The sequence below is a fragment of the Pleurodeles waltl genome, chromosome 2_1 (assembly GCF_031143425.1).
Source record: "Pleurodeles waltl isolate 20211129_DDA chromosome 2_1, aPleWal1.hap1.20221129, whole genome shotgun sequence".
In the NCBI taxonomy this organism is placed as follows: domain Eukaryota; kingdom Metazoa; phylum Chordata; class Amphibia; order Caudata; family Salamandridae; genus Pleurodeles; species Pleurodeles waltl.
The window spans coordinates 682,772,255-682,796,008 of NC_090438.1; the positions used below are offsets into that span (position 1 = coordinate 682,772,255).

General features: G+C 44.3%; 1 protein-coding gene across 1 annotated transcript in view; it reads right to left on the reverse strand.

The window, feature by feature from the left end:
- NDUFV2 (NADH:ubiquinone oxidoreductase core subunit V2) overlaps nucleotides 1–23,754 on the reverse strand; it is a 134,597-nt gene that overhangs the window by 34,355 nt on the left and 76,488 nt on the right. Inside the window, exons 5-6 of the mRNA XM_069216625.1 lie at nucleotides 14,804–14,972; nucleotides 8,150–8,259 (exon numbers count right to left, since the gene is read on the reverse strand). Of these exons, the coding sequence (XP_069072726.1) occupies nucleotides 8,150–8,259; nucleotides 14,804–14,972 (279 nt within the window). The remainder of the gene's footprint in view (nucleotides 1–8,149; nucleotides 8,260–14,803; nucleotides 14,973–23,754) is intronic.

A 23,754-nucleotide genomic window follows, 5' to 3' on the forward strand; every position in this document is an offset into this window, starting at 1 on the left:
GCTGAAATCTTCCCCTTGCTCTTGGGAATTGTCCCCTGAATGAACCACAAACCCCCCCCCCCCCTCTCTGGTATTGTGACTGGTAGGTGGGTTTTGTTTGGGAGGTGGATGCCTCTGAGGGTTGCTGTCTAAACCCTCCCCTAAATTCTGGCTTCCTAAATGTCCCCTATACTGGGTAGGGCAGAGCGCGCCCATGGCTTTGGCCGTGTCTGTGTCCTTCTTCATTTTTTAAATTGCGGTGTCCACCTCTGGCCCGAATAGTTGCTGCTGGTTGAACAGCATGTTTAACACTGCTTGCTGTATTTCTGGTTTGAAACCAGAACTTCGTAGCCATGCATGCCTCCTGATGGTAACTGCTGTGTTTACAGTCCTTGCTGCTGTATCTGCAGAGTCCAGAGCAGAACGGATCTAGTTATTGGAGATGGCTGGTCCTTCCTCAACCACCTGTTGAGCCCGTTTTTGATGTTCTTTTGGTAGATGTTGAATAATATCCTGCATTTCGTCCCAATGGGCTCGGTCGTAATGGGCGAGGAGGGCTTGTGATTTGGCGATACGCCATTGGTTGGCAGCTTGCGACGCCACTCTCTTCCCTGCTGCGTCAAATTTGCGGCTTTCAATATCAGGAGGTGGTGCATCTCCTGATGACTGCGAGTTTGCCTGCTTTCTTGCGGCTCCCACTACTACAGAGTCCGGAGGGAGCTGCTGTGTAATGAATACAGGGTCCGATGGGGATGGTTTATATTTTTTGTCCACCCTCGGTGCGATGGACCTTCCCTTGACCGGCTCTTGGAAGACTTGTTGTGCATGCTCAAGCATGCCTGGTAGCATAGGCAGGCTTTGATAGGACGCATGCATGGATGCCAGGGTATTGAAAAGAAAATCATCCTCCACTGGTTCTGAGTGCATAGTGACATTATGTAATGTCGCAGCCCTGGCTAGTACTTGTGTATAGGAGGTGCTATCCTCTGGAGGAGATGGCTTTGAGGGATAGCACTCAGGACTGTTGTCTGAAACCGGTGGGTCGTAGAGGTCCCAGGGATCTGCATCGTCCTGTGTCTGCACATTATGTGTGGGTGACTGTGCAGTTGGGGTGCCAAACGGTGACCTTGTCCTTTGTGGCAAATGTGGTGGCGACATTTCTGGTGAGAAATGTGGAGTTGGTGACCTTTCTCTAGCCACCTTTGCTCTTGGCTGCTCAGTTTCAGTCTCTGTGAAAAGCCAATTTCCTTTTAAATTTGAGAGGAGGGATAGTTTGAATTTTTCCAGTATCCTTCTGGATCTGTAATCTTGGTGGACTTTGGTCAAACTCCTCCACATCCAGCTCCTGCTCAAACCTGTGCCTCTCTTTGAAGTTGTTTGGAGAACCCATGTTCTCCAGTGTAAGAAGTATTTTTTGTCTCCGAAGCCGGCTTTTTCGGCACCGAAACACCCATGGTCACGGTTGGTCTCTGCTCTGAGAGGCTCTTTCGAGGCTTATTGGTTTCGACCAGTCGATGTCGACTTTTTCCGACACCGCTTTCTCGACTCAAGTCGGAAGACTTCAGCACGATCTTGGCCTTTTTCAGTGCCGAAGATGTTACTTGGTCACCGCTTTTCTTGTGAGTCGAGCCATGGCCTTCAGGCAGTGGCGTCCCCGAGGCCTTCTGTTTTTAGACTGACTTTGGGGTTGGGTCGGGGCAGGCGTACTCACTTTTTGGCCCGCTGTCAGCAGTCGGTCTCAGTCGGAGTCGTCCGATTCCGATCCCTGGATGGAGATAGCAATCTCTTCCTCCTCGACGTCGAGGTGTTGTGTCGATTTCGATGCCATCTGTAAGCGCTGTGCCCGTCGCTCTCTCAAGGTCTTCTTCGACCGAAAAGCCTTGCAGGCCTCACAGGTATCCTCTCTGTGCTCTAGTGACAAACAGAGATTACAGACCCGATGCTGGTCTGTATAAAGATACTTGGCGTGGCACGTCGGACAGAAACGGAAGGGGGTCCGGTCCATGAGGCTTCGACGATGGGTGTTGGCGGGTTGACCAGGCCTCGGTTGGGTGCGGAAGCCCCGAAGGGCCGCCGAAGCGGTTGTCTCGTCGGTGCCGGTGTATCGATAGGAAATCGGTCCCAAACGCAACAATACTGACAGATTTTCGATGATTTTTAAACTTTTCCGATTCGAATCACAGAGCGAAGAGGAACATTTCCGAACCCGATGGCGGAAAGAAAACAATCTAAGATGGAGTCGATGCCCATGCGCAATGGAGCCGAAAGGGAGGAGTCACTCGGTCCTGTGACTCGAAAAGACTTCTTCGAAGAAAAACAACTTGTAACACTCCGAGCCCAACACTAGATGGCAGGAACAGTGCACAGCATGTGTATCTGCAGCGTCTCATGCCACGAACAGATGTACACTGGGTAAGTGACATTTTCATATGTTCTTACTTTTGTGTTTCACCTCGATAGTGGAGAAATTGCACCGGGATCCATGTTGACATGTTGTTGATGTGCAGACCTAGAAGTCCTTAAAAGAAAACAAAAGGGCAGGGTGTACTGAAGCCTTGCTTTGCTTTGCTTTGCTTTGCTTTGCTTGTTTCACTGTGTGCCTTTATCAACTAGTCATCCAGGTAATAGCACACATACAGCCTTTCCTGCGTGAACGAATGCAAAAACAACCATGTACTTTTTGAGAATGTCCTAGGAGCAGATTTCAAATTGTAGGACCATGTATTGATAAAGTGCTTTGCTTACAATGAACCTTAGAGCTTCTTGTATTTAACAGCTATCAGAATGTGCAAATAAGCACCAGGAAGAGCATCAGCGCACATCCAGTCTCTTGTCATGAACTGTGACTATATTAGATGCAAAGCCTGCTTTCTGAAGTTTTGCCTCTTGATTCATTTGCTGGGCTGCCTCAAGTCCAAAATCGGTCTGTTTTCTTGTTTTGGGCTTTTTGGGGACCACACAATATAGTGAATAGATGCTTTTTACTCTGATATTGAGGAATGGGCTCCATTGCTTTGTTTTGAAGAAGAGATGGTATCTCCGTTCTCAATAGACAGTTGATTTTACAGAATTGGTTTCAAAGGAATTGATGGTGGAGGTTTGAGTTGTGAAGAGCAGTTTATTCTACCATGTGCAAGACCCATTTGTCAGTAGTTATTGATATCTGGTTTCGGACGTCTTCTGCTGTCTCTTCACTTGTACGGAGACAGGTAGAATTTTTCATTTCCTCCAATCCTACAGTCTTTTAGGTCTCTGCTTCTTTTTTCACATGCTCTATTTCACCATCTGTGTCAAAGAAGTGCCTGGAGTGGAGAAGGTGATCTCTTTGCCTCTTTCTCTCCCTAGATCACACTCTATGGGAGTCCCCACTGCGAGAATGCTCAGACAAGTATGGGGATTCCCCCCCTCCCACCCTGCTTTCTTTGCTACAGTCTTCTAATTTTATCTGAGGTCGAGGAATAAGATCTTTTACAGCTCGTTTTGGCATTTTAGAGGAGGACGCACATTTGTTTGGTAGTATGGGTTTATGGTAGATCGATCTCACTCACTGAGTGAGAATCAGTAGTACCTTTCTTCCTTCCATACAGCACTTCACAGAAAGTGAAGGATTTTGAACAAAGATGAATTATCTTATGTATCCCAAGCCTTCTCTAACTACTACCCACTTTTTAAAACGACAATCTTTCACAATCCACCTAGCTTTATTGGATATGAGGTGGACTATTTTTTAATGTAACTTAAGCTTTGTGTGGTAGCACACTAATTTACAGGCACCAATATTTTCTGTTTAAATCATTACTAAATTTGCACAGATATACATTTTTACTGATAAAAGTATACTGCACACAAATTATAACGTTAGGAAAATGGGTTATAGTGAATATTTATCATTTGTGAATCACCAAGTAAAGTGTCTTGATCCGATTAAGATCTTTGTTTCCATCTCACTTCAGAATTACAACAAATTACTATATACCCTGCTGCATTTTTGTTTTCCTAACTAATGAATGTGTACAGGTCACATTTTACAAGTATTTAAGTTTTGTTATGCCACAAAAAAATTCATCCTACAGACTTTCATTCTCTCTATACTGCAGAAAGACTCGTGTAATTCACTCTTTTTTTGACTGATAAGTAAGAGGAGTTTGTAAACATCAATGGCCATGTTAATAAATATAAGCATCAATCTGTCAGTAGACATAGCCTAACATTTCGCCTCTGAGGAGCAGCTAATGATAAAACACAATTTAAAGGTTTCTTGATTTATTGCTTGGACTTTTACGCACCACCAAAAATCGACCAGAGAACCCACCAGTGGGTCATGACCCACAGTATGGGAAACACTGATCTGAGGGATTTTATTCACTGATGTGCAAATCAGAAAAGCAAATGTAATCTTCAAACGTGTGTTGAAGTATCTTCAGATCCAATCAGATTGTGCCAGAATAAACACAAGGCTGGGAGTTAAACTGCTGGTGCAGTGCATGATGGGAAATGGAGCCTACTGGGTTCCTTTTTGGGTGCCTTTTGTTACCTTTTACTCTTTGTTGGAGGAAGGTTGAAAGGTCATGTTCTAGGGGTGTCTTTTTTTTTTTTTTTTAATATAGCTAGGTGCTCCATTGCAGCCTTTTGTACAGTTTAAATTGATTCTTTTGAGAGTAAAAATGTTCAGGAAACTCTGGCCTGTTTTAAATTGGAGATGAGACCTAATTACCATGAAAACACTAAATGTCCACTTCTAGCTGAAGATCTGCAAAACTACATTCTTGGAAGTGTTGGGAGTTCCCGCACACACACACAGGAAAATATCATAGGTTCACGACTGTCAATGTGGATCCTACTATGCAGAAAGTGAGGTCGCTAGTGTTGGTAGTAATGGTGTGGAAAGGTGGCATGCTTTTTTAACTCATGAATTCTTCAGGAGATGGACTGCATTGTCTGTTGCTTTCCCTCTCTCTGTTTTGTGGATTGTTTTCACGGTGGTTCTTTGAAGTTCTAGATACTTTCGAGAAATTGCTTTTAGATAGTTTTGTGCTCACAATAAGCTTTTTGGAACCAATTTAGAAGACTTGGGAAAACTGGCAGTCTTCTCCTCATGCTCTGGTGTCATTTGCCTTAAACGTCGGGAGCCACAAAATTAACCTTGCATCCATGTTTTTAAGGGTCGTAGTAGAAAGTATTCTGCAAATCTTGCAGTCTGTCACTGTCTGGACGGGACACAGGCAATAAATACATTATTTGTGAGGATCACCAGAGAAGGAAGTCTGTTTTGTAGCAATAAGAACAAGCCTTGAAAAGATTTTTTTTTTTTAAGCAGATTCAGACAACATAGCTGAAACTCAGTCTGAAGCAAGTCTCCTAGACAACGTCTGCTGGAAAGCCTGTAAAATTTCTGGTAATAATAATTTGCATTCAAAAGAGGCAGAGAGGTGAGCAGAGCTCGGACGGATTCCCTTCACACGGCATGTGCAGGAGATGTTTTTAGAGCACTGACCTCTGTGGGCCTGCCTTTCGGTGTGCTTTCATATTATTGGTGGAAGTGTGGTTCTTTTTCAACAAAGTGGACAGGCTATTTAAACGTCAATGCTGATAGCCTCTTGGGCCTTAAAAATAGAATGCTATTGGAATGTTACAGTGGGATTTCCCGGTTCAACGATTAGGGTGATTTATGTAAGCAAATCTACGAAAGATCTACAGCAGGAGAAACTCTGGCCTCGTCCTTTTCAGTCATGCGTTATTCTCTAATGAAAAGGATGGGTTTGGCATCAGAGAACTGAATCATCTCGGGAGCTTGACCGTTCCTTAGAGGAAGAAGATTATTTTTCCTTTCTATGCGCTTTTTTGAAAAATCTTTTAGTAGACTGTTCTTTTAGGTGAGCTGTCTGTGGGAGAAGGAGATTGTATTGGCATCTCTGTGTAGGCCTTAGTAAGAAATTTAACTTCTCTCCCCGATGATCTTTGGGTACATGGAGGCAAAAAGATCACAGCCCACTGCATTGTGCTCCGATAAGAAACACTACATACAGTTGCCATGTGCACCTACAAAGTTATCTTCTTGCAGCGCCTCTGACGAGAAATGAAACCTGAAAGCTTTGGAGGAGACTTTTCACTTAGTCTACTGCAGAGGCGTATCAATGAGACACAAACAAGGTCTCTGGAGACCCATGTTGAGAAGATGCGTCGTGCAGGGAAACTGAGCTGCTGCAGAAGCTGCACGGAGCTAGCTGGTAGTGCTGGCATAAGGCTTTTTGGACCAGTCTGAAGCTTGGAAAGGATGACTGAATTGTTAAGGTGAAACGTCCGTAGGAAAACGCATCCAACAAAAGGCTTAATAAACATGCAGATCAGACTCATGTGACGTTGACAAATGTTTTACTAATTCTTTTTTTTTCTTTTGTAAATCTTTTTATTGATGCTTTCAAACAATGGAGACACAGCATGATAGCATGTTAATGACATTAGTAGTGAGATCTATATGGTGGTTCCCAGCACTCCGCCCACATTCCCATATGTCCATAAATCAGTTGACCACTGCACGGCGTCGATATGAACCCGGGGCAACCCTTGTGGGACCCACGGGAGCAGAGTCAATACAGATAATTCCCCTGTATATGTTCCAGGGTCCCAAGATATTTGTCCATTTGTGGGGCCTCCCACGACCCTCGTACACCATCTGTCTGGTTAGCATGATCCAGTCCATATTTTTTGTCCAATCTCCCAGCCTAAGCAGCAGCTGTGCGTCCCAATTTCTTGCATTGTTCGGTTTGGCCACTAAAAGCCCTAATGGTCACCACAACTGCATCATACGTGTTACCTCAGTCTCTCCCCAAATGTTCAGGAGACATCACTTTGTCGACGCCAAGAGGCAGTTCCTTGACTGCACTCCTGCACACCACCACAGCCATCCAGTAGGCTTGAATTATGAGGCAGGCCCACAGAATTTGACAAAACGTGCCTGGGTGTCCACAGCCGTGTCGGCAGACCTCCCCACTGCACGACCCATTTTAATCAGTAGGGACAGGGCATAGCATGTTCGGCTGTGTATTATTTGTATTAGTCTAAACCCTGTCCTGATGCCCACTTCCTGCGGGATGACAAAGACTCCGCCCACTCATCGTACTCCATTTATCCTAAGTCATGCACCCATTTCTCCCTTAAGTGGGTTAGGGTGTCAGGGGCGTTCTTAAGTAACTTTCTGTATGTTGGAGAGGTCTCTTTCAGGGGCATGTACTCACTCAGTAAGCAGTCTTCCAGGGGCGAGGACTTAGGCAGTGAGGTCCCCTTGAGCAATACTGCCAATGAGTGCAACGTTGTACTAAATTGAGTAGACAGATGTCTCTGAAGACACACAAAAAAATCTACGTTTTTGTCAGGTATTCTGAATCATGGGAAACAGACATTCAGAAAAAAAGCTACACCAGAGAATTGTAATAAATAAAAGTGTGGCGCTCCTGTTAGATGTTTAGTAACTCTACAGGCCTTTACCCTTATATTTTAATTTTCTGTGGCAACATCACTGAGTGGTGACAAGTCATTCAGGTTTATTTAAGCTATATTTCACATCACTACCCGATGTCAACATTTACAGTTCTGGTTAAATGATTTAATTCCTAGCTGAATATGAGCTTGGAAGCTGCTCTGCGCGACAAGAAAGATACCGTATGGAACCAAAGTCCATAAAAAGGTTGCAAATCAATGAATGGATATAGACTTTGTTGCAGCAACACGCTATTTTTCAGGCCCGCTATTGACACAGCATTCCAAGTTATGTGGGAGAGCTGTGCCGGAGTGGACAATCCGTGCTTCCCTGCTCCTTTATCCCGTGCGATACTGACGACCTTCCTTGATTTTCCTTACACAGTGCTTTGCAGAGCCAATGCTGACTTTGCTCTTATGTAATGTGCAACCATAGCATATTTTATGTGGTTTGATAATTATATTGGTCAGAGCAGAAATCCTAATACATATCGGTTTAGAAACTGTAGATCACTGGACCAACTTCAGACAGAAAAACGGTTGAAACAAACAGGGAAACGTCAAAACATTCATCAGTCGAGGAGAGGAGGCAACATCACAAATTATGGTGGAGTGACTAAATTGCAGGTCAATACCATACAGGAGTCGATAAAACTGCACTTTTTAATAAAAGAAAGGTAGAAAGTTGGCTTACATAATAGTTATCATTGATTTGTACCATGGGTGCATTTACACAGGCTCCCAGACATTCAACTTCTACCAAAGTAAACATTTTGTCAGGCGTTGTTTCTCCGACCTTTATTCCTAAAACAAATATTTTGATGGTTAGTTACAAATTATTAATTATCAAACATGAAAGACTGTACGCTTTAATACACAGAAGAGTAATAACAATGGTGCTAAAACAATTCTGAGTGGGTTACTGCCATCAATGCTACGTGAACGACAACATAGGGGCTGTGAAAAATGCAAGTGTCACATAGAACAAGTGAAGCAAATGAGCCACGCCCATTCGGCAAGAAAGTGGTAAACAGCCCATTGTCACAATATAGTATTAAATCTTGGTGTGGTAGTGCAGTAATTTGCAGACAGCACATTTTTATTAAATAACCACTAACTTTGAACAGACATAGTTTTAGTTATAAAAATATATAGCGCACAAAGGGTAATGTGTTGAAACTGGGTTTCAGCGACATTTGTCAATTGTGCATCACCAAGTGTTTTGATTTATTTGATCCTAATAAAATCCTGGTTTCCATCATACATCAGAATTAAAAAAAACAACAAAAAAAAACACTTCATTTCTGCTTTCTCAACTGCCGATATTTTTTAAAAATATTTGTACAGTGCATTTATAGGTATTTAAATGTTATTTTGTGTTAGGAAAACGTGACTTCCGACATCATTTCCTTGCTGCATAGTTCACTCTTCAAAATCCTCTCACTTTGCAATCAGAGAAAGAAAAGTAAACAGCATTCTCCATTTTAAAAGAATAAGCAGCAGCTTGTCAGAAGATTGGGTCTGACATTCGACTTCTAGCTTTGAATGCACAGCAAATGGGTCAAAATAAAACAAACTTTAAAGGCATTTTATACTACTCATTGATCTTCAGAACTCAGCATGGTTACTTTGGGGGTGCTGTAGCACCCCTACCCTACTTCCTGCACCTATGAGTAATATTACACACAGTATTAACTCCTGAACTTAGGCTTTCGGCCTCTTCTACCTCCGATCACATGCACGGGTCAGTTCTGATTCTTTCTTGACCAAGCTGGAAAATCGATATCAATATAAGGAAGGGGACCAGAGTGAATATCTACACATGGATTCTGTCGGTCATTTCTATGTTTTTATTGGTTATACAGGGGTACCAGCCAATAGCTAAAGGCAGAGTGGGCGTGTTTAATGAAGGAAGGTGCAACCTAAAGGACTAAAGATACCAGAGGGAGTATAATATACTTAGGTTAGCTTAACAGCACCTCTTTAATCTTATACAAAGGAATCAAAGCTATCTATTGCCGTTACAGATCTGCCTAAAATGTTTCTCTGCATGGCCTGTTTAAACAGGGCATCAGCCCAACCAACCAACATCAACTGCATAGCGTCTGCAGGAAGTATGGAGCACAACCCACAGAGCTTCTTAAATTATCAGAGTGCTGTTCTGAAAGGCCACACATTTATCTTGACCCTCCTGGCATAATACTGCATTACCAACTTAGTAGGATAACTTAACCTCTTAGCTGCTGGGTCAATAGCGCACCGACGTTGCAAAGGGGTGGGTGGGGGGAGACACAGAAAAGCTTCAGTGTCTCCCGGGGTTTAAAAAAAAAATTATTAAGACTCTGGTGCGATGCACCCGAGGATTTATTAACCACCTCCCTGGTGTCGGCCACTGGTCGTGACCCGCACCAAGGAGGTAGTGAGGGCATCGGCCAGTGGCCGACGCCCGCACCCAAAGGGTTAAAAGGTAAAAATTATTTTGAATGCACTGCACAACTCAGAAAGGTCTTACATGCCATTGTAAAGGGACATCATACTGAACAAATAAAAAGCTGCAGAAAGAACATGATCTTGATTTAAATTGTCCAATCTATTAATTTTAAATCAGAAAAACACTCATATGAACACATATAGTGAATATAATAAAAATGGCACTACCCAATGGATGACCCGAGCAAGGCCTAACACACCGAAACTAGTAAGACATTTTCTGTTTAAAATTTAACTAGTTCCAAACTTTACCAAAAACTGTATGGATTCACAGCACAACCCTGTTCTCAGGGAAAAGGATTCAACATCCTGTGGGTGATGGAGTTCAGAACTTGCTACTTTGGCAAGTCAATATAACTGGCACTAAAGAGTAGAGCTGTGATGTTAACATCTTAATAACATCGGGAACCACAGGTCCAAAAAGCTTGTGTATGAAAGCATTTAAAAAAAAACATTTTGTTGGAAATAACCATATTTTGCATGGTGTACCCCAAGATTTCTTGCTTTAACTGTTTTCACAGGTACTAGAACTCAGAGCACTTTACCCTTGCTAACCAGTGGTAAAGTGCAGGTGCTCCTCCTTTCAACTTGATGGACTTGGTATACTCCTAATTGTCATATTTAGCTTGCCTATAAGACCCTAATATACGGTACAAAATGAACCCAGACTCTCTGTAAGTGAAGTGTCAATAGTGACTTGCAGCAACTATTATGTGATACACTACTTTAGCAGAGCAAACATGGTTTCAGGCATACCATTGTAGTCTGACTGTAGCAGTGTATAAAATAAATTTCAACCTGTCAAAATAAACCCTTTTGGCAGGTCAAAACCTCCCTTTTAAATATTAATAAGTCACCAATATGTAGGTCTTGTACCACAAAAGGTAGGGTGCATGGTATTTAAATGTAGGGCATGTAAAAGGTTAACATATCCTTACAGTGACTAGCACTCAAAATCTATTTTCACTGTATGAAGGCTGGCTGGCCCAAAGAGAAAATTAAAAAGCAGATTAAAGTTCCGATACATTTCCATCTGAAGTGGAATTAGCTAGAAAAATAATTTAAAAACTACATTTAATGTTTATTAAATATCCAATTCAACTGTGAATTTTGCATTTGCCTTCCAACTTCTCCCAGTTATATTCATATCTGCAGTTTCCCTTACTGGATTGTTGTCATTGTTTTTACTACATTTTACTCTATTTGTCTAATTTGGTTTTTGGTCTTTATTGTTTTGCATTTGGCTCTATTACTGTTTAGGTACTGCATACATTTTTCAGACATTGCCCTAAGGCAAACCTGTTTTGATCTGTGCCATAGCTACCAATGGGGTGAACTCAGGTTGATTTAGTGAGTCTGAGGGTTGGCCTGATAAGAGTTGTGATGATTCTACGACCCCAAATAAACCAGTTTCTTAAAACAAGTTATGCCAGATACTGTCAAAATGTCTTCACACTATCAATGCAAAAACTCAATGAAAAAAAACATTGGGGCGGGCGGCATAACCTGAGCCAAGGTGGAAGAGGACTAGTTCTTCTGAGGTTTTGGTATACACTCCAGACCAGATGGTAGCAAGGCTAGCCTGAGCGCTGTCTACTGACCCCAAATCCCAGGGAGGACCCAAGAGAGAAGAACCTTATTGGATGGAGGGTACAAATTCAAGAGTGCACACATAACTTGGGAAATCAAGAGGGAGAAGGGTGGCCATACTAATCTCACAGCAGTGTTCCAGGAGTTGCTGATGCCGGTCACTCCAACCCCACACACGCACCTTAATACATGGAGTAGCACCATTCTTGTCGGAGGTGAATGCTCTATGCAGCAGAAGTGAAGGCTGTGAGTTGGCGAGTCAGTAAAGTGGCTATTAAAGGCATAATGGGACATGAAGAAACCTGGGAGGGTCAGACTAACCCTCAATATGGTGCCTAGGGTCTGCTGACAGTGGGTGAGAGTCTGTGCACCCTACGAAGGATCACCTAGTGACCTGAATTGTCCATTCACTACAATATAGCGAGGCAGGACTAGCGGAACAGCACACCTTTCTGTGTTTAAAATGATCCTCATTTACCAACAGGAGCAACTCCTGGAAGGTCCACTGCAGGAAGGACGCAGAGGTCACGTATTACAGAAATTATGCTTAACTTTAGGCATATTCTAAACATACATTTGGTGCTCTGACTTGTCAGGATGAACTACCAGTTCAAAACCCTCATACATCAGCCACTGCACTCACCAGTCATGTTTCTAGAACAGTCACTGGGGAAACTGAAGAAATAAAAGATAAATGTAGGTTATGATGCATAAGAAATTCTTAAATATTTAGAGATAAATCAGTGCAGAAGAAAAATATGCACTACTCAAAGTACCCAAAAAAAAAATGGATTAAAATCCAAGAAGAGTGCGAAAATATTGCTCCAATGTGAAGAAGAAATAAGAGAGGAAGTAGTATCCCATAAGCCTCAAATGTATACAAATGAAAAAAAAAAAAATATGGTGACGTCATCCGACAAGGAGATTTTAGATGCTCACTCAGGATTTGGAGGTATGAAAGGTTCGGGGCATAACAGCACAGAGGATCAACTAAAGTAGTGTTAAACAAATTGAAGAAGTTTGAGATAATGCCCAGAGGGCAGAGAAACTCATTGCGTATGGACAAAAGGCCAAACCAACTGTTGTCGAGTTAAAAGAAAAAAAAAATACTAATCTCAATTGCATACACCACTGACCAGTAATACCAGCGTTCGAAATAAACATTTTAGGAGTGGCATTCCTGCAGATTATTGCCTTCTTTAGCCGAGTCCATTTTTTTGATGGAGCTAGAGCTCTGTGCGCTGTACTCCTGCTAACCAATGGTAAAATGCTAGTGTTCTTTTTTTAAAATACAATAACATTGGCATATACCTAACTGGGACATTTAATTTACTTATAAGTGCCTACTAGATCATAAAACATGTACCCCAGGCCTGTAAATTAAATGCTACTGGGGACTGAAGCATTTATTATGCCACCCACTAAAGTAGCACTGCAAAACATGCCTCCAGTGCTGCCACTGTATCCTGTGTGTGCAGTTTTAACATGCCATTTCAACCTGGCAAAATAAACCTTTTGCCAGGCCTAAACCTTAATTTTTGATACTCATAAGTTGTCCTTAAGGTAGGCCACAAATGCTTATAGGGCAGAGTTCAGGGGATTTAGAAGATACGACATATATATATTTGATATTATATTTTACATGTATGGCAGCAAAAAATCTCCAAAGGCGATTTTCACTGTGGCAAGGGTGGCCTCCCATAAGTTGACACTGGTTTACACTACTACATTTATCAAGGGCTAAAGTTAGTTTGGGAGCAGCCAGAAAAATATTTCAAAGACTCCTTTTAATAGTAAGTTAAAATTCGAATTAACGGTAAAGTTGGGTTTTAATTTACTTTTTTGGAAATTACACTTTTAGAAACTGATCCTTTTTTTTTTTTGCCTAAATCTAAAATGTACTTACTGCGAGTGCCCAGGTGTTACCCGACCCCTGCTGGCTCCCCAGAGTGAGATGTGTATTGCTGCTAGACAAGGGACAGAGGGCCTGGGAAGATGTGGGTCTTCCTGACAGGATAGCTGTAGAGGAGCTATGCCCCTACCCTGATTACACTTCAAAAGGAACCTGCCCTGGCGCACACAGAACAAACGGGCACCAGACATGCCCCTGCTTTTTTTTCACTGGCCATAGTGAAGCCAAACCTAGAAGAGAGGGAGGAACCAGTTTAGGATGTAGACACAGGATTGACTCCACACAAACAAGCTGGCACGAGGCATAAAAGTAGCACCTCCAGAGCGTGAAATCAGAACACTCCTGGGCCTGTGAAGACTCAAGTGTCCTGCTAACTAAAGCCTGAAGGAAGACTGGACCTGTTTGTCTTGAACCCAGGGCCCCTGAAGTGATCTCAAGGGTCAGTCGGCTGACATTCTATGTGATCAAAAGAGACATCAGTTCTAGAGGCTTTTCCTGCTTCCCAGCTGACCAGACACAAATGGAGATGGGCTGGTCCCTCCCCTCTGCTGTCCTCTCTGTAGTGAGTCATGAACTACCCCAAATGCTGTCCTCAAGGTCAGGGACCCTTGACAAGGGTAAGAGTGCACTTCTCCCTACATAAATGAAGGTTACATCTAATCTGACCCAGAGCCATACAGCTCCTGAAGAAAAACTCCCTGGATTCAGCTCGGGCCAACTCAAAGCCTTGCAAATCAGTACCGCACCAGCTGTCGAATAAAGGCTTCACCAGATCCGACGCCGAACCTCACTGTGCCACACAGCTCTCACCTGAAAGTTTCACCAGGCCCAATGCAGAGATCTGCAGTACATGTCCCATATCCAAGTCAGAAGGTAAAACCTTCAGCAGGACAAACCTGGTCCTGTTTATGGCCCGCGCTCCATCATGGTTGACCTGAAACTGTGACTTTGTCCTGGTCCAGCGCAACCAGATACCCACAGATGGCACCATTTTTATCTGGTACTTTAAAAACTCATATCTCTAGTTTTACTTATTGTTTTTTTTTCTCGTTTTGGTGTCATTTTTTTTTTTTCATTTACTCTATCTTTCTGAATTAGTTCGGGCCTATTCTTGTGTTGTGTTGTGTTTTTACTTTATTGCAGTTTGAGTGTTGCAAAAATAGGGCTGAGTGATTTGAGCCATTCTATTAAAGGGTTAAAGCACACGTTTGTTTAGTGACTTTTGTGGTTCACCCTGACAAAGGATTGTGATTATTATTTGAGGTGAGTAACCCATATTTTCAATTTCTTACAACAATGCATAATAGTCATGCAATAAAATTACTAAAAAATGGATTTATACATAAATATTGATACCAAGTTTTTTCTGAATTGCCTCCAAAATGCTGTCAGAGTCCCGAAGCATGCAGGGCGTAGTTGTGCAGATCTGAATATGGTATTTGCCTACTGGTTGACGATTAAACATTGTGTAGAAAGTAGCTACTTCATATACTCTCATTGGAGGCATCTGAAGAACTTCAGCAACCTGCAATAAAAAAAGTTGATAAAAATAATGATTGATATTTAAAAAAATGCAGGTATGCGAACACTGTTTTATATTTTATTACCATAAGTAATTGAAGTAAAATAAATCATCCTCTACTTTAATAAAATTGAATTATGGTACAATGTTATGCAAAATGGGACACACCTGTCCCAAAAAAGCATTACAAACACACACACACACACACAACGTCTTTCCCTCTGGATGGACAATAAACAATGGTTTTTCTTGTCTCCTTTAATTATGGATATCATATTCACCTGTGCTAATGTTTGTTGCTCCCCTAAATCAAGATGTACAACTGTAAATATTGAGGCCATAGCACTGTATCCTCAACTATCAAATTCTTGCAAATGTCATATCCTGGTTTATGAGATCATAAAATCATTTCTCCACAGCTAAAGTTTGCCACAGTCTTTGTATGCCTTGGGTCGCTTGAAGAATAGCCATCTACTTTCAAAGGACAGCTATCAAAGTTCTTGCTGTTACCGACAAGTGCATCAGTAAAGCATTGTTCATTTGTTAGGTATTTGGTTTTATTGTCTCCGGTGCACAAGACAATATGATTCGTAATGGGAAAGACTAATGCATACTTGATGTGACAGAGTTCTACTCTCAACACTTTAATCGAACAAGCCCACCAAATAAGTCTGAATGTTTGCTCAAACCATTTCAAGTCTCAAAGTCTCGAACACTTTGGGTAAATCTATGAGATTGTTGGATCGATGGGAAAAAGAAGGTATGCCACTGGTACATACCCTTGTAATGTGCTTCTCCATTATATGATGTAGCAAAGTCGCACCACGATTGTTGCCATTCTCAGTCTTATACTTCCCTGTCCATGATCTTAACCAATTTGTCATGGTATGCCCTGGAGCTGTTGGGCCTGCTTTCCAGTAGCAACACAACCTCACAACAAAGGCCTTTAGTGCCACTATCTTCCTTGATACACTTTTCAAACAATGTGCGAGGTCTTGTGGTTGTTTCCTTATTTATTGTGTTCTAGTCGATAATGTTAATGTAATTAATGCTCATGGAATCAGGGACACAAAAAAAACTGTTTACGTTGTTCTAAAACCTTAGGTAATTACACTTTCTTTCCTTCTTCAATGTACCATTTTCTTCGCAGGCAAGAATTAAGGATTTCGTTGTATTGGGAAGTGGGAGTCAGGATGTTGAGGGTGAAAGATAGGTGAATTTGATCCCGGATCAATATAGTGGTTTTGATGATCTGACTGATATACATGCTCTTTCGTCTTGATCCTTGTGTACAACAGACCTCGCACCGGACAGCCCTCTCTCCAAACTGCTCTATCTACCGTATTTTCCGGCGTATAAGACGACTGGGCGTATAAGACGACCCCCTACTTTTCCTGTTAAAATATAGGGTTTGGGCTATACTCGCTGTATAAGACTACCCCTCTTCCAACGCACACCAAATAAAAATTTAAAAACATCAGATTTGATTTTAACAAGGTAATTTTAATTCAAATGCTTATGACATGCAGGTACTTAATAGGAAAACTGTCACTTATAAACAGAAGGCTGTTTGTCATCAAACATGTAAACATAAAACAGTGCAAGTGGAATAGCCTGGAGCACATGCAGGAATACGTGCCTGTCCAGACAACTGCCAGCGAGGATTGCGGCACACGGTAAGGACAGCTCAACTCACGGTTGACCAATCAGCTCTGTGTCCACAAGTAGCTGAATCTTGTGGGATGCGGAACTCATCATACGCTTGGAATCGATTTCCAAATGCAACGCACGGTGGCTCAGCTACAGGGCGTCTGTCCCTGAAGTTTCAGCACACCGTATACCGGCGTATAAGACGACCCCTGACTTTTGAGGAGATTTTCAGGGGTTAAAAAGTCGTCTTATACGCCGGAAAATACGGTATGTATGTCCACTTTTTCTCTTGTTCCATGCTGGACCAGTACTCTAAAATACGTAAGTGCAAAACATGGAAATATTTTAGAATATTGGGTGTGGTGAGATCTTTTACCCATTTGTATCATGAACAATTTCAAAGACAATCCCATTATGGTGCCAGCCTTCATTTAGTCGACTTATTGTTTCCACAGTGTTGAAACTGGGTCTCTAGCTGGCAGAGGAAAGCACCCTGTCTGAGTAGGGACCACAATACAAGTGAGGGTAAGTCAAATACACAACATAACTTAACCTGGCCTTTTCCTCTGGAAGCTTGGTGAAGAGCATGTAGGCCTAACTTAGAAGGCAATGTGTAAAGTATTTGTAAAACCCACACACAATAATCACAAGAGGTACACCACAAAAAGACTCCACACCAGTGTAGAAAAATACAGTTAGTTTATCTGGTTAATTCAAGACCAGAACAATACAGATCCAAATTGTCAATGGTTAAGGATTTGCTTTGCAGGATTAAATAAAACATGGTTGCTAATCAATGACGAGATCGAGGAGGTAGTGCCTGCGAAGACTACCAGAGCCGCACTGGGTGACTGAATATGCAAGCAGCAAAATTTAGCAGGGCCAATACCGGTGATCGAAGATGCAAGCAGCAAGGTTAGGCAAAGCCGCGTGAGGTGGTTGAAGCAGCAAAGTTGAGCAGGGCCGCTTCAGGTGATTGAAAATGCAAGCTGCAAAGTTTGGCAGAGCTGCTCAGGGTGATTGAAGAAGCAAACAGCAACGGTTTAGCAGGGTCGCTCCAGGTGGTCGACAATGCAAGCGAGCGCCAAGGGAAAGCAAAAGTGGCTCAGTCACTTTGGGTAGGTGATTGAGTCTTGGGCTACCAGGCAGAGATCAGCAGGCAGCACAGCAACGTCGGACAGCAGATCCTGAGAGCAGTCAGTCCTGGTAGAGTGGCAATCCTGGCACACAGCAGTCTAGTCCAGCAGCGTTTCCTAGAGTCCAGAAGTGTAGTGATTTGAGTGGGTGCATGGACCCAGCACTTAGACTAGAAAGTGCCTTTGATATGGGGAATGACTACAAAGAGTTCTTGTGAAGGGCACAGGTCCCCTTTCAGGCCAGCCTCGGCTCCAGACTATCAGTGGCAGGTAATCGGCCCCCTTGTCTGGACTCAGGTCACTACCCCTTGAGGTCTAAGTGTGAGCCCTTCTCAGTTCCCTCCCCAGGAAGGCCCATCACTATGTAGATGGAGGCAGATGCAGCAGAGTATTCTGTGTGTCTGAAGGGAATGCACAAGTGTAGCTGTCACCAAGCCCCAGCCAGACGTGTAGTGGAGACCGGTTGTAGGAACAGAGGGCAGCGAGTGCAAAGAAATGCCCACTTTCTAAAAGTGCCATTCCAAAAACAGTAATAATAAATTTGACTTTACCAGTAAAGATGATTTATTACTACCATTCCAATAGTACTAAACATGATGCAGCTAATTCTCTGAGATCAGGAATTACAGTTCAAAGGTATTATGAGGAAATCCCAATGCTGGCCTACGAGAGGGGCAGGCCTTAAAGTAATGAACAACGACTATAGGAGTTTTTCATTGCCGGGACATGAAAACCTAAAAGTATATGTCCTGCCTTTTATTTAAATGACACCCTGCCCCATGGGCTCCCTAGTGCCTCCTTTAGGGGTGGCGTATATGGGAGTTTTAAGCTTGGCAAGAGGTTTTAAATGCCAAGTCAGGGTGGCAGTGAGACTGCACACACAGGCTCTGCAGTGGCAGGCTTGAGCCATGGTTACAGAGCTACTCATGTTAGTGGTATAATCAGTGCTGCAGGCCCATGAGTAGCAGTTAATTTACAGGTCCGGGGTATATGGTATACTACTTTACAAGGGTTTTACAAGTAAATTAAATATGCCAATTGTGGTTACACCAATGTTACCACGTTTTAGGGGAGAAGTGCATGTACTATTGCACCGATCAGCAGTGGTGAAGCACTCAGTCCTAAGGCCATCAAAAACACCGTCAGAAAAATAGGAGGTAAAGGCAAACCGTCTGGGGTAAGACCACCCTAAGGATGCCAAGTCTAACACATAGTGTAGGAAGTTGGCTCTGTATGTGCTATTTCAAAGTAAGGAATAGCATGCACAGAGTCCAAGGGTTCCCCTTAGAGGTAAAATAGTGGTAAAAAGAGATAATACTAATGCTCTATTTTGTGGTAGTGTGGTCGAGCAGTAGGCTTATCAAAGGAGTAGTGTTAAGCATTTGTTGTACATACACATAGACAATAAATGAGGTACACACACTCAGAGACAAATCCAGCCAATAGGTTTTGTTATAGAAAAATATATTTTCTTAGTTTATTTTAAGAACCACAGGTTCAAATTTTACATGTAATAGCTCTTTTGAAAGGTATTGCAGGTAAGTACTCTAGGAACTTTGAATCATTACTTTAGCATGTATACTTTTCACATAAAACACAATAAGCTGTTTTAAAAGTGGACACAGTGCAATTTTCACAGTTCCTGGGGGAGGTAAGTTATTGTTAGTTTCAACAGGTAAGTAAGGCACTTACAGGTTTCAGTTTTTGGTCCAAGGGAGCCCACCGTTGGGGGTTCAGAGCAACCCCAAAGTTATCACACCAGCAGCTCAGGGCCGGTCAGGTGCAAAGGTCAAAGAGGTGCCCAAAACACATAGGCTATAATGGAGAGAAGGGGGTGCCCCGGTTCCAGTCTGCCAGCAGGTAAGTACCCGCGTCTTCGGAGGGCAGACAAGGGGGGTTTTGTAGGGCACCGGGGGGGGGGGGGACACAAAGTAGCACAGAAAGTACACCCTCAGCAGCGCGGGGGCGGCCGGGTGCAGTGTGCAAACATGCGTCGGGTTTCCTTCAGGTTTCAATGGGAGACCAAGGGGTCTCTTCAGCGATGCAGGCAGGCAAGGGGGGGGGCTCCTCGGGGTAGCCACCACCTGGGCAAGGGGGAGGGCCTCCTGGGGGTCACTCCTGCACAGAAGTTCCGTTTCTTTAGGGGCCGGGGGCTGCGGGTGCAGGGTCTTTTCCAGCCGTCGGGAAATGGAGTTCAGACAGTCGCGGTCAGGGGGAGCCTGGGGATTCCCTCTGCAGGTGTCGCTGTGGGGGCTCAGGGGGGACAACTTTGGTTACTCACAGTCGTAGAGTCGCCGGAGGGTCCTCCCTGAGTTGGTTGTTCTCCACCAGTCGAGTCGGGGTCGCCGGGTGCAGTGTTGCAAGTCTCACGCTTCTTTCGGGGAGTTGCAGGGGTCTTTAAATCTGCTCCTTGTAACAAAGTTGAAGTTCTTTTGGAGCAGTGCCGCTGTCCTCTGGAGTTTCTTGTCTTTTTCGAAGCAGGGCAGTCCTCAGAGGATTCAGAGGTCGCTGGTCCCTTGGAAAGCGTCGCTGGAGCAGGTTCTTTGGAAGGCAGGAGACAGGCCGGTAAGTCTGGGGCCAAGGCAGTTGGTGTCTTCTGGTCTTCCTCTGCAGGGGTTTGTCAGCTCGGCAGTCCTTCTTCTTGTAGTTGCAGGAATCTAAATCTTTAGGTTCAGGGAAGCCCTTAAATACTAAATTTAAGGGCGTGTTTAGGTCTGGGGGGTTAGTAGCAAATGGCTACTAGCCCGGAGGGTGAGTACACCCTCTTTGTGCCTCCTCCCAAGGGGAGGGGGTCACATCCCTAATCCTATTGGGGGAATCCTCCATCTGCAAGATGGAGGATTTCTAAAAGTTAGAGCCACCTCAGCTCAGGACACCTTAGGGGCTGTCCTGACTGTCCAGTGACTCCTCCTTGTTATTCTCATTATTTTCTCCGGCCTTGCCGCCAAAAGTGGGGGCCGGGGCAGGAGGGGGCGGGCAACTCCACTAGCTGGAGTGTCCTGCGGTGCTGTGACAAAGGGGTGAGCCTTTGAGGCTCACCGCCAGGTGTTACAGCTCCTGCCTGGGGGAGGTGTTAGCATCTCCACCCAGTGCAGGCTTTGTTACTGGCCTCAGAGTGACAAAGGCACTCTCCCCATGGGGCCAGCAACATGTCTCTAGTGTGGCAGGCTGCTGGAACCAGTCAGCCTACACAGATAGTCGGTTAAGTTTCAGGGGGCACCTCTAAGGTGCCCTCTGTGGTGTATTTTATAATAAAATGTACACTGGCATCAGTGTGCATTTATTGTGCTGAGAAGTTTGATACCAAACTTCCCAGTTTTCAGTGTAGCCATTATGGTGCTGTGGAGTTCGTGTAAAACAGACTCCCAGACCATATACTCTTATGGCTACCCTGCACTTACAATGTCTAAGGTTTTGCTTAGACACTGTAGGGGCACAGTGCTCATGCACTGGTGCCCTCACCTATGGTCTAGTGCACCCTGCCTTAGGGCTGTAAGGCCTGCTAGAGGGGTGTCTTACCTATACTGCATAGGCAGTGAGAGGCTGGCACGGCACCCTGAGGGGAGTGCCATGTCGACTTACTCATTTTGTTCTCACTAGCACACACAAGCTGGTAAGCAGTGTGTCTGTGCTGAGTGAGGGGTCTCTAGGGTGGCATAATGCATGCTGCAGCCCTTAGAGACCTTCCCTGGCATCAGGGCCCTTGGTACCAGAGGTACCAGTTACAAGGGACTTATCTGGAGGCCAGGGTGTGCCAATTGTGGAATCAATGGTACATTTTAGGTGAAAGAACACTGGTGCTGGGGCCTGGTTAGCAGGGTCCCAGCACACTTCTCAGTCAAGTCAGCATCAGTATCAGGCAAAAAGTGGGGGGTAACTGCAACAGGGAGCCATTTCTTTACACAACCCCCCCCCCAGCCCACAGGCCAGGAGACTCAGCCAAAGCTGGGAGAGTCTTCCTAGTCTGGGAGGCGAGGAAGAGTAGAGGAAATAGGCTGGTTTGTTGCAGGGCCTACTCTGCCTTACATCCTCCTGCTCAGGTCATTCCCTCTGGGGAACTGACCCACTTCCACAGTGATAGGACCTAGTCTGAATTGCCTCTTGTCTGTGTCTTTAATGTCTCCACCCATTCTCTCTATTTTGGGGTTAGAGGTATCCACCTCTGCTAGTCTTATTTTAGCCAGGGTCACCCCTAGCTTACCCAAAGAGGTTACCCAGAGCTGGAGTAACCCCACCATGACCAACAGGGTCAGGGGGCCTAACTTGCTATGTGGCATGGAGTCAGACCACCATGCCAAGGATAGTGCAGCCATAAAGGCTAACACCCAGCAGAGGCCACTGACAGCTGTCAGTGCCCAGAACCACACCTTTAGCTCTTCACCTACAAGGGAAGGGGCTAAGTTACAGGCTTCTTTGGGTTCAGGGTGCCTGTCTGCTGTATTAGAGTGAGGGGTTACCACATCTTGTAGTAAACACCCTTCTTCCACTCTTTCTTCCGTTAGCTGAGGAGCCATCCACTCAGGCTTAACAGTTGCCTGACTAGCCAGGACTTCTTGTGGGTCAGGTTGGACTTTCCCAGTGCCACTTTTGGAGTTCTCCCCTACTGGAGCAGAATCTCCTTGGCTTGCTGGAACCTTGACTAAAGGTTGTCCACCCTTCCTGCACTGTTTTCTTTTCTTTTTCTTCTGGGGCCTACTTGCATTTACTGCAGAGGCAGGAACTCCAGAATCCTTGGGAGAGGACTGGCACTGGACCAGTTCCTCTCTTGGGCTCTGACTAACCTCTGGGTAGTCATTTCCAAGGAGACAATCAAGGGGGAGGTCTGTACTGACTACCACCCTTCTCCAGCTAAAAGTCCCACCCACTTCTATGGGCACAAAAGCCACAGGCCTATCAGTGACCCTGTCTGGGCTAACTCTTACTCTGGCCATCTCACCTGGGATGTACTGGTTTGAGAACACCAGCCTGTCATGCACAATAGTGTGACTGGCACAAGTGTCTCTCAGGGCAGTGGCTGGGATTCCATTCACCTGTAGGTGGTGGAAGTGTCTACTTCCCTCTGGAATCTCCAACTCACCTGTTGGGCCCTTTTTCCAGTTGAAGGCTATGAAGACCTCCTCATCTGAGGAGTCATCTCCAATGGCTACACTGGTTACCCCTGGGATTTTGCTAGGGGGTTGGTTTTTGGGACAAGAAGTGTCCTTGGTGTGGTGCCCTGTCTGTTTACAGTTATGGCACCATGCCTTAGTGGCATCCCAGCTCTTACCCTGGTACCCACCTTTGTTTTGGGTTGTGTCTCTGGGCCCACCCACCTGGTCTGGTTTTTGGGGGCCTACAGGGGACTCTTTTTCTTTGTTTCTAGTGTCACCCACTTTCTCCTGGGGAGGCTTTGTAACCCCTTTCTTTTGGTCACCCCCAGTGGAAGTTTTGGTTACCCTAGTCTTGACCCAGTGGTCTGCCTTCTTTCCCAATTCTTGGGGAGAAATTGGACCTAGGTCTACCAGATACTGATGCAACTTTTCATTGAAGCAGTTACTTAAAATGTGTTCTTTCATAAACAAATTATAAAGCCCAACATAGTCATACACTTCATTTCCAGTTACCCAACCATCCAGTGTTTTCACTGAGTAGTCAACATAATCAACCCAGGTCTGGCTCGAGGATTTTTGAGCCCCCCTGAATCTAATTCTATACTCCTCAGTGGAGAATCCAAAGCCCTCAATCAGGGTACCCTTCATGAGGTCATAAGATTCTGCATCTTTTTTAGAGAGTGTGAGGAGTCTATCCCTACACTTTCCTGTGAACATTTCCCAAAGGAGAGCACCCCAGTGAGATTTGTTCACTTTTCTGGTTTCACAAGCCCTCTCAAAAGCTGTGAACCATTTGGTGATGTCATCACCATCTTCATATTTAGTTACAATCCCTTTGGGGATTTTCAACATGTCAGGAGAATCTCTGACCCTAGTTATGTTGCTGCCACCATTGATGGGTCCTAGGCC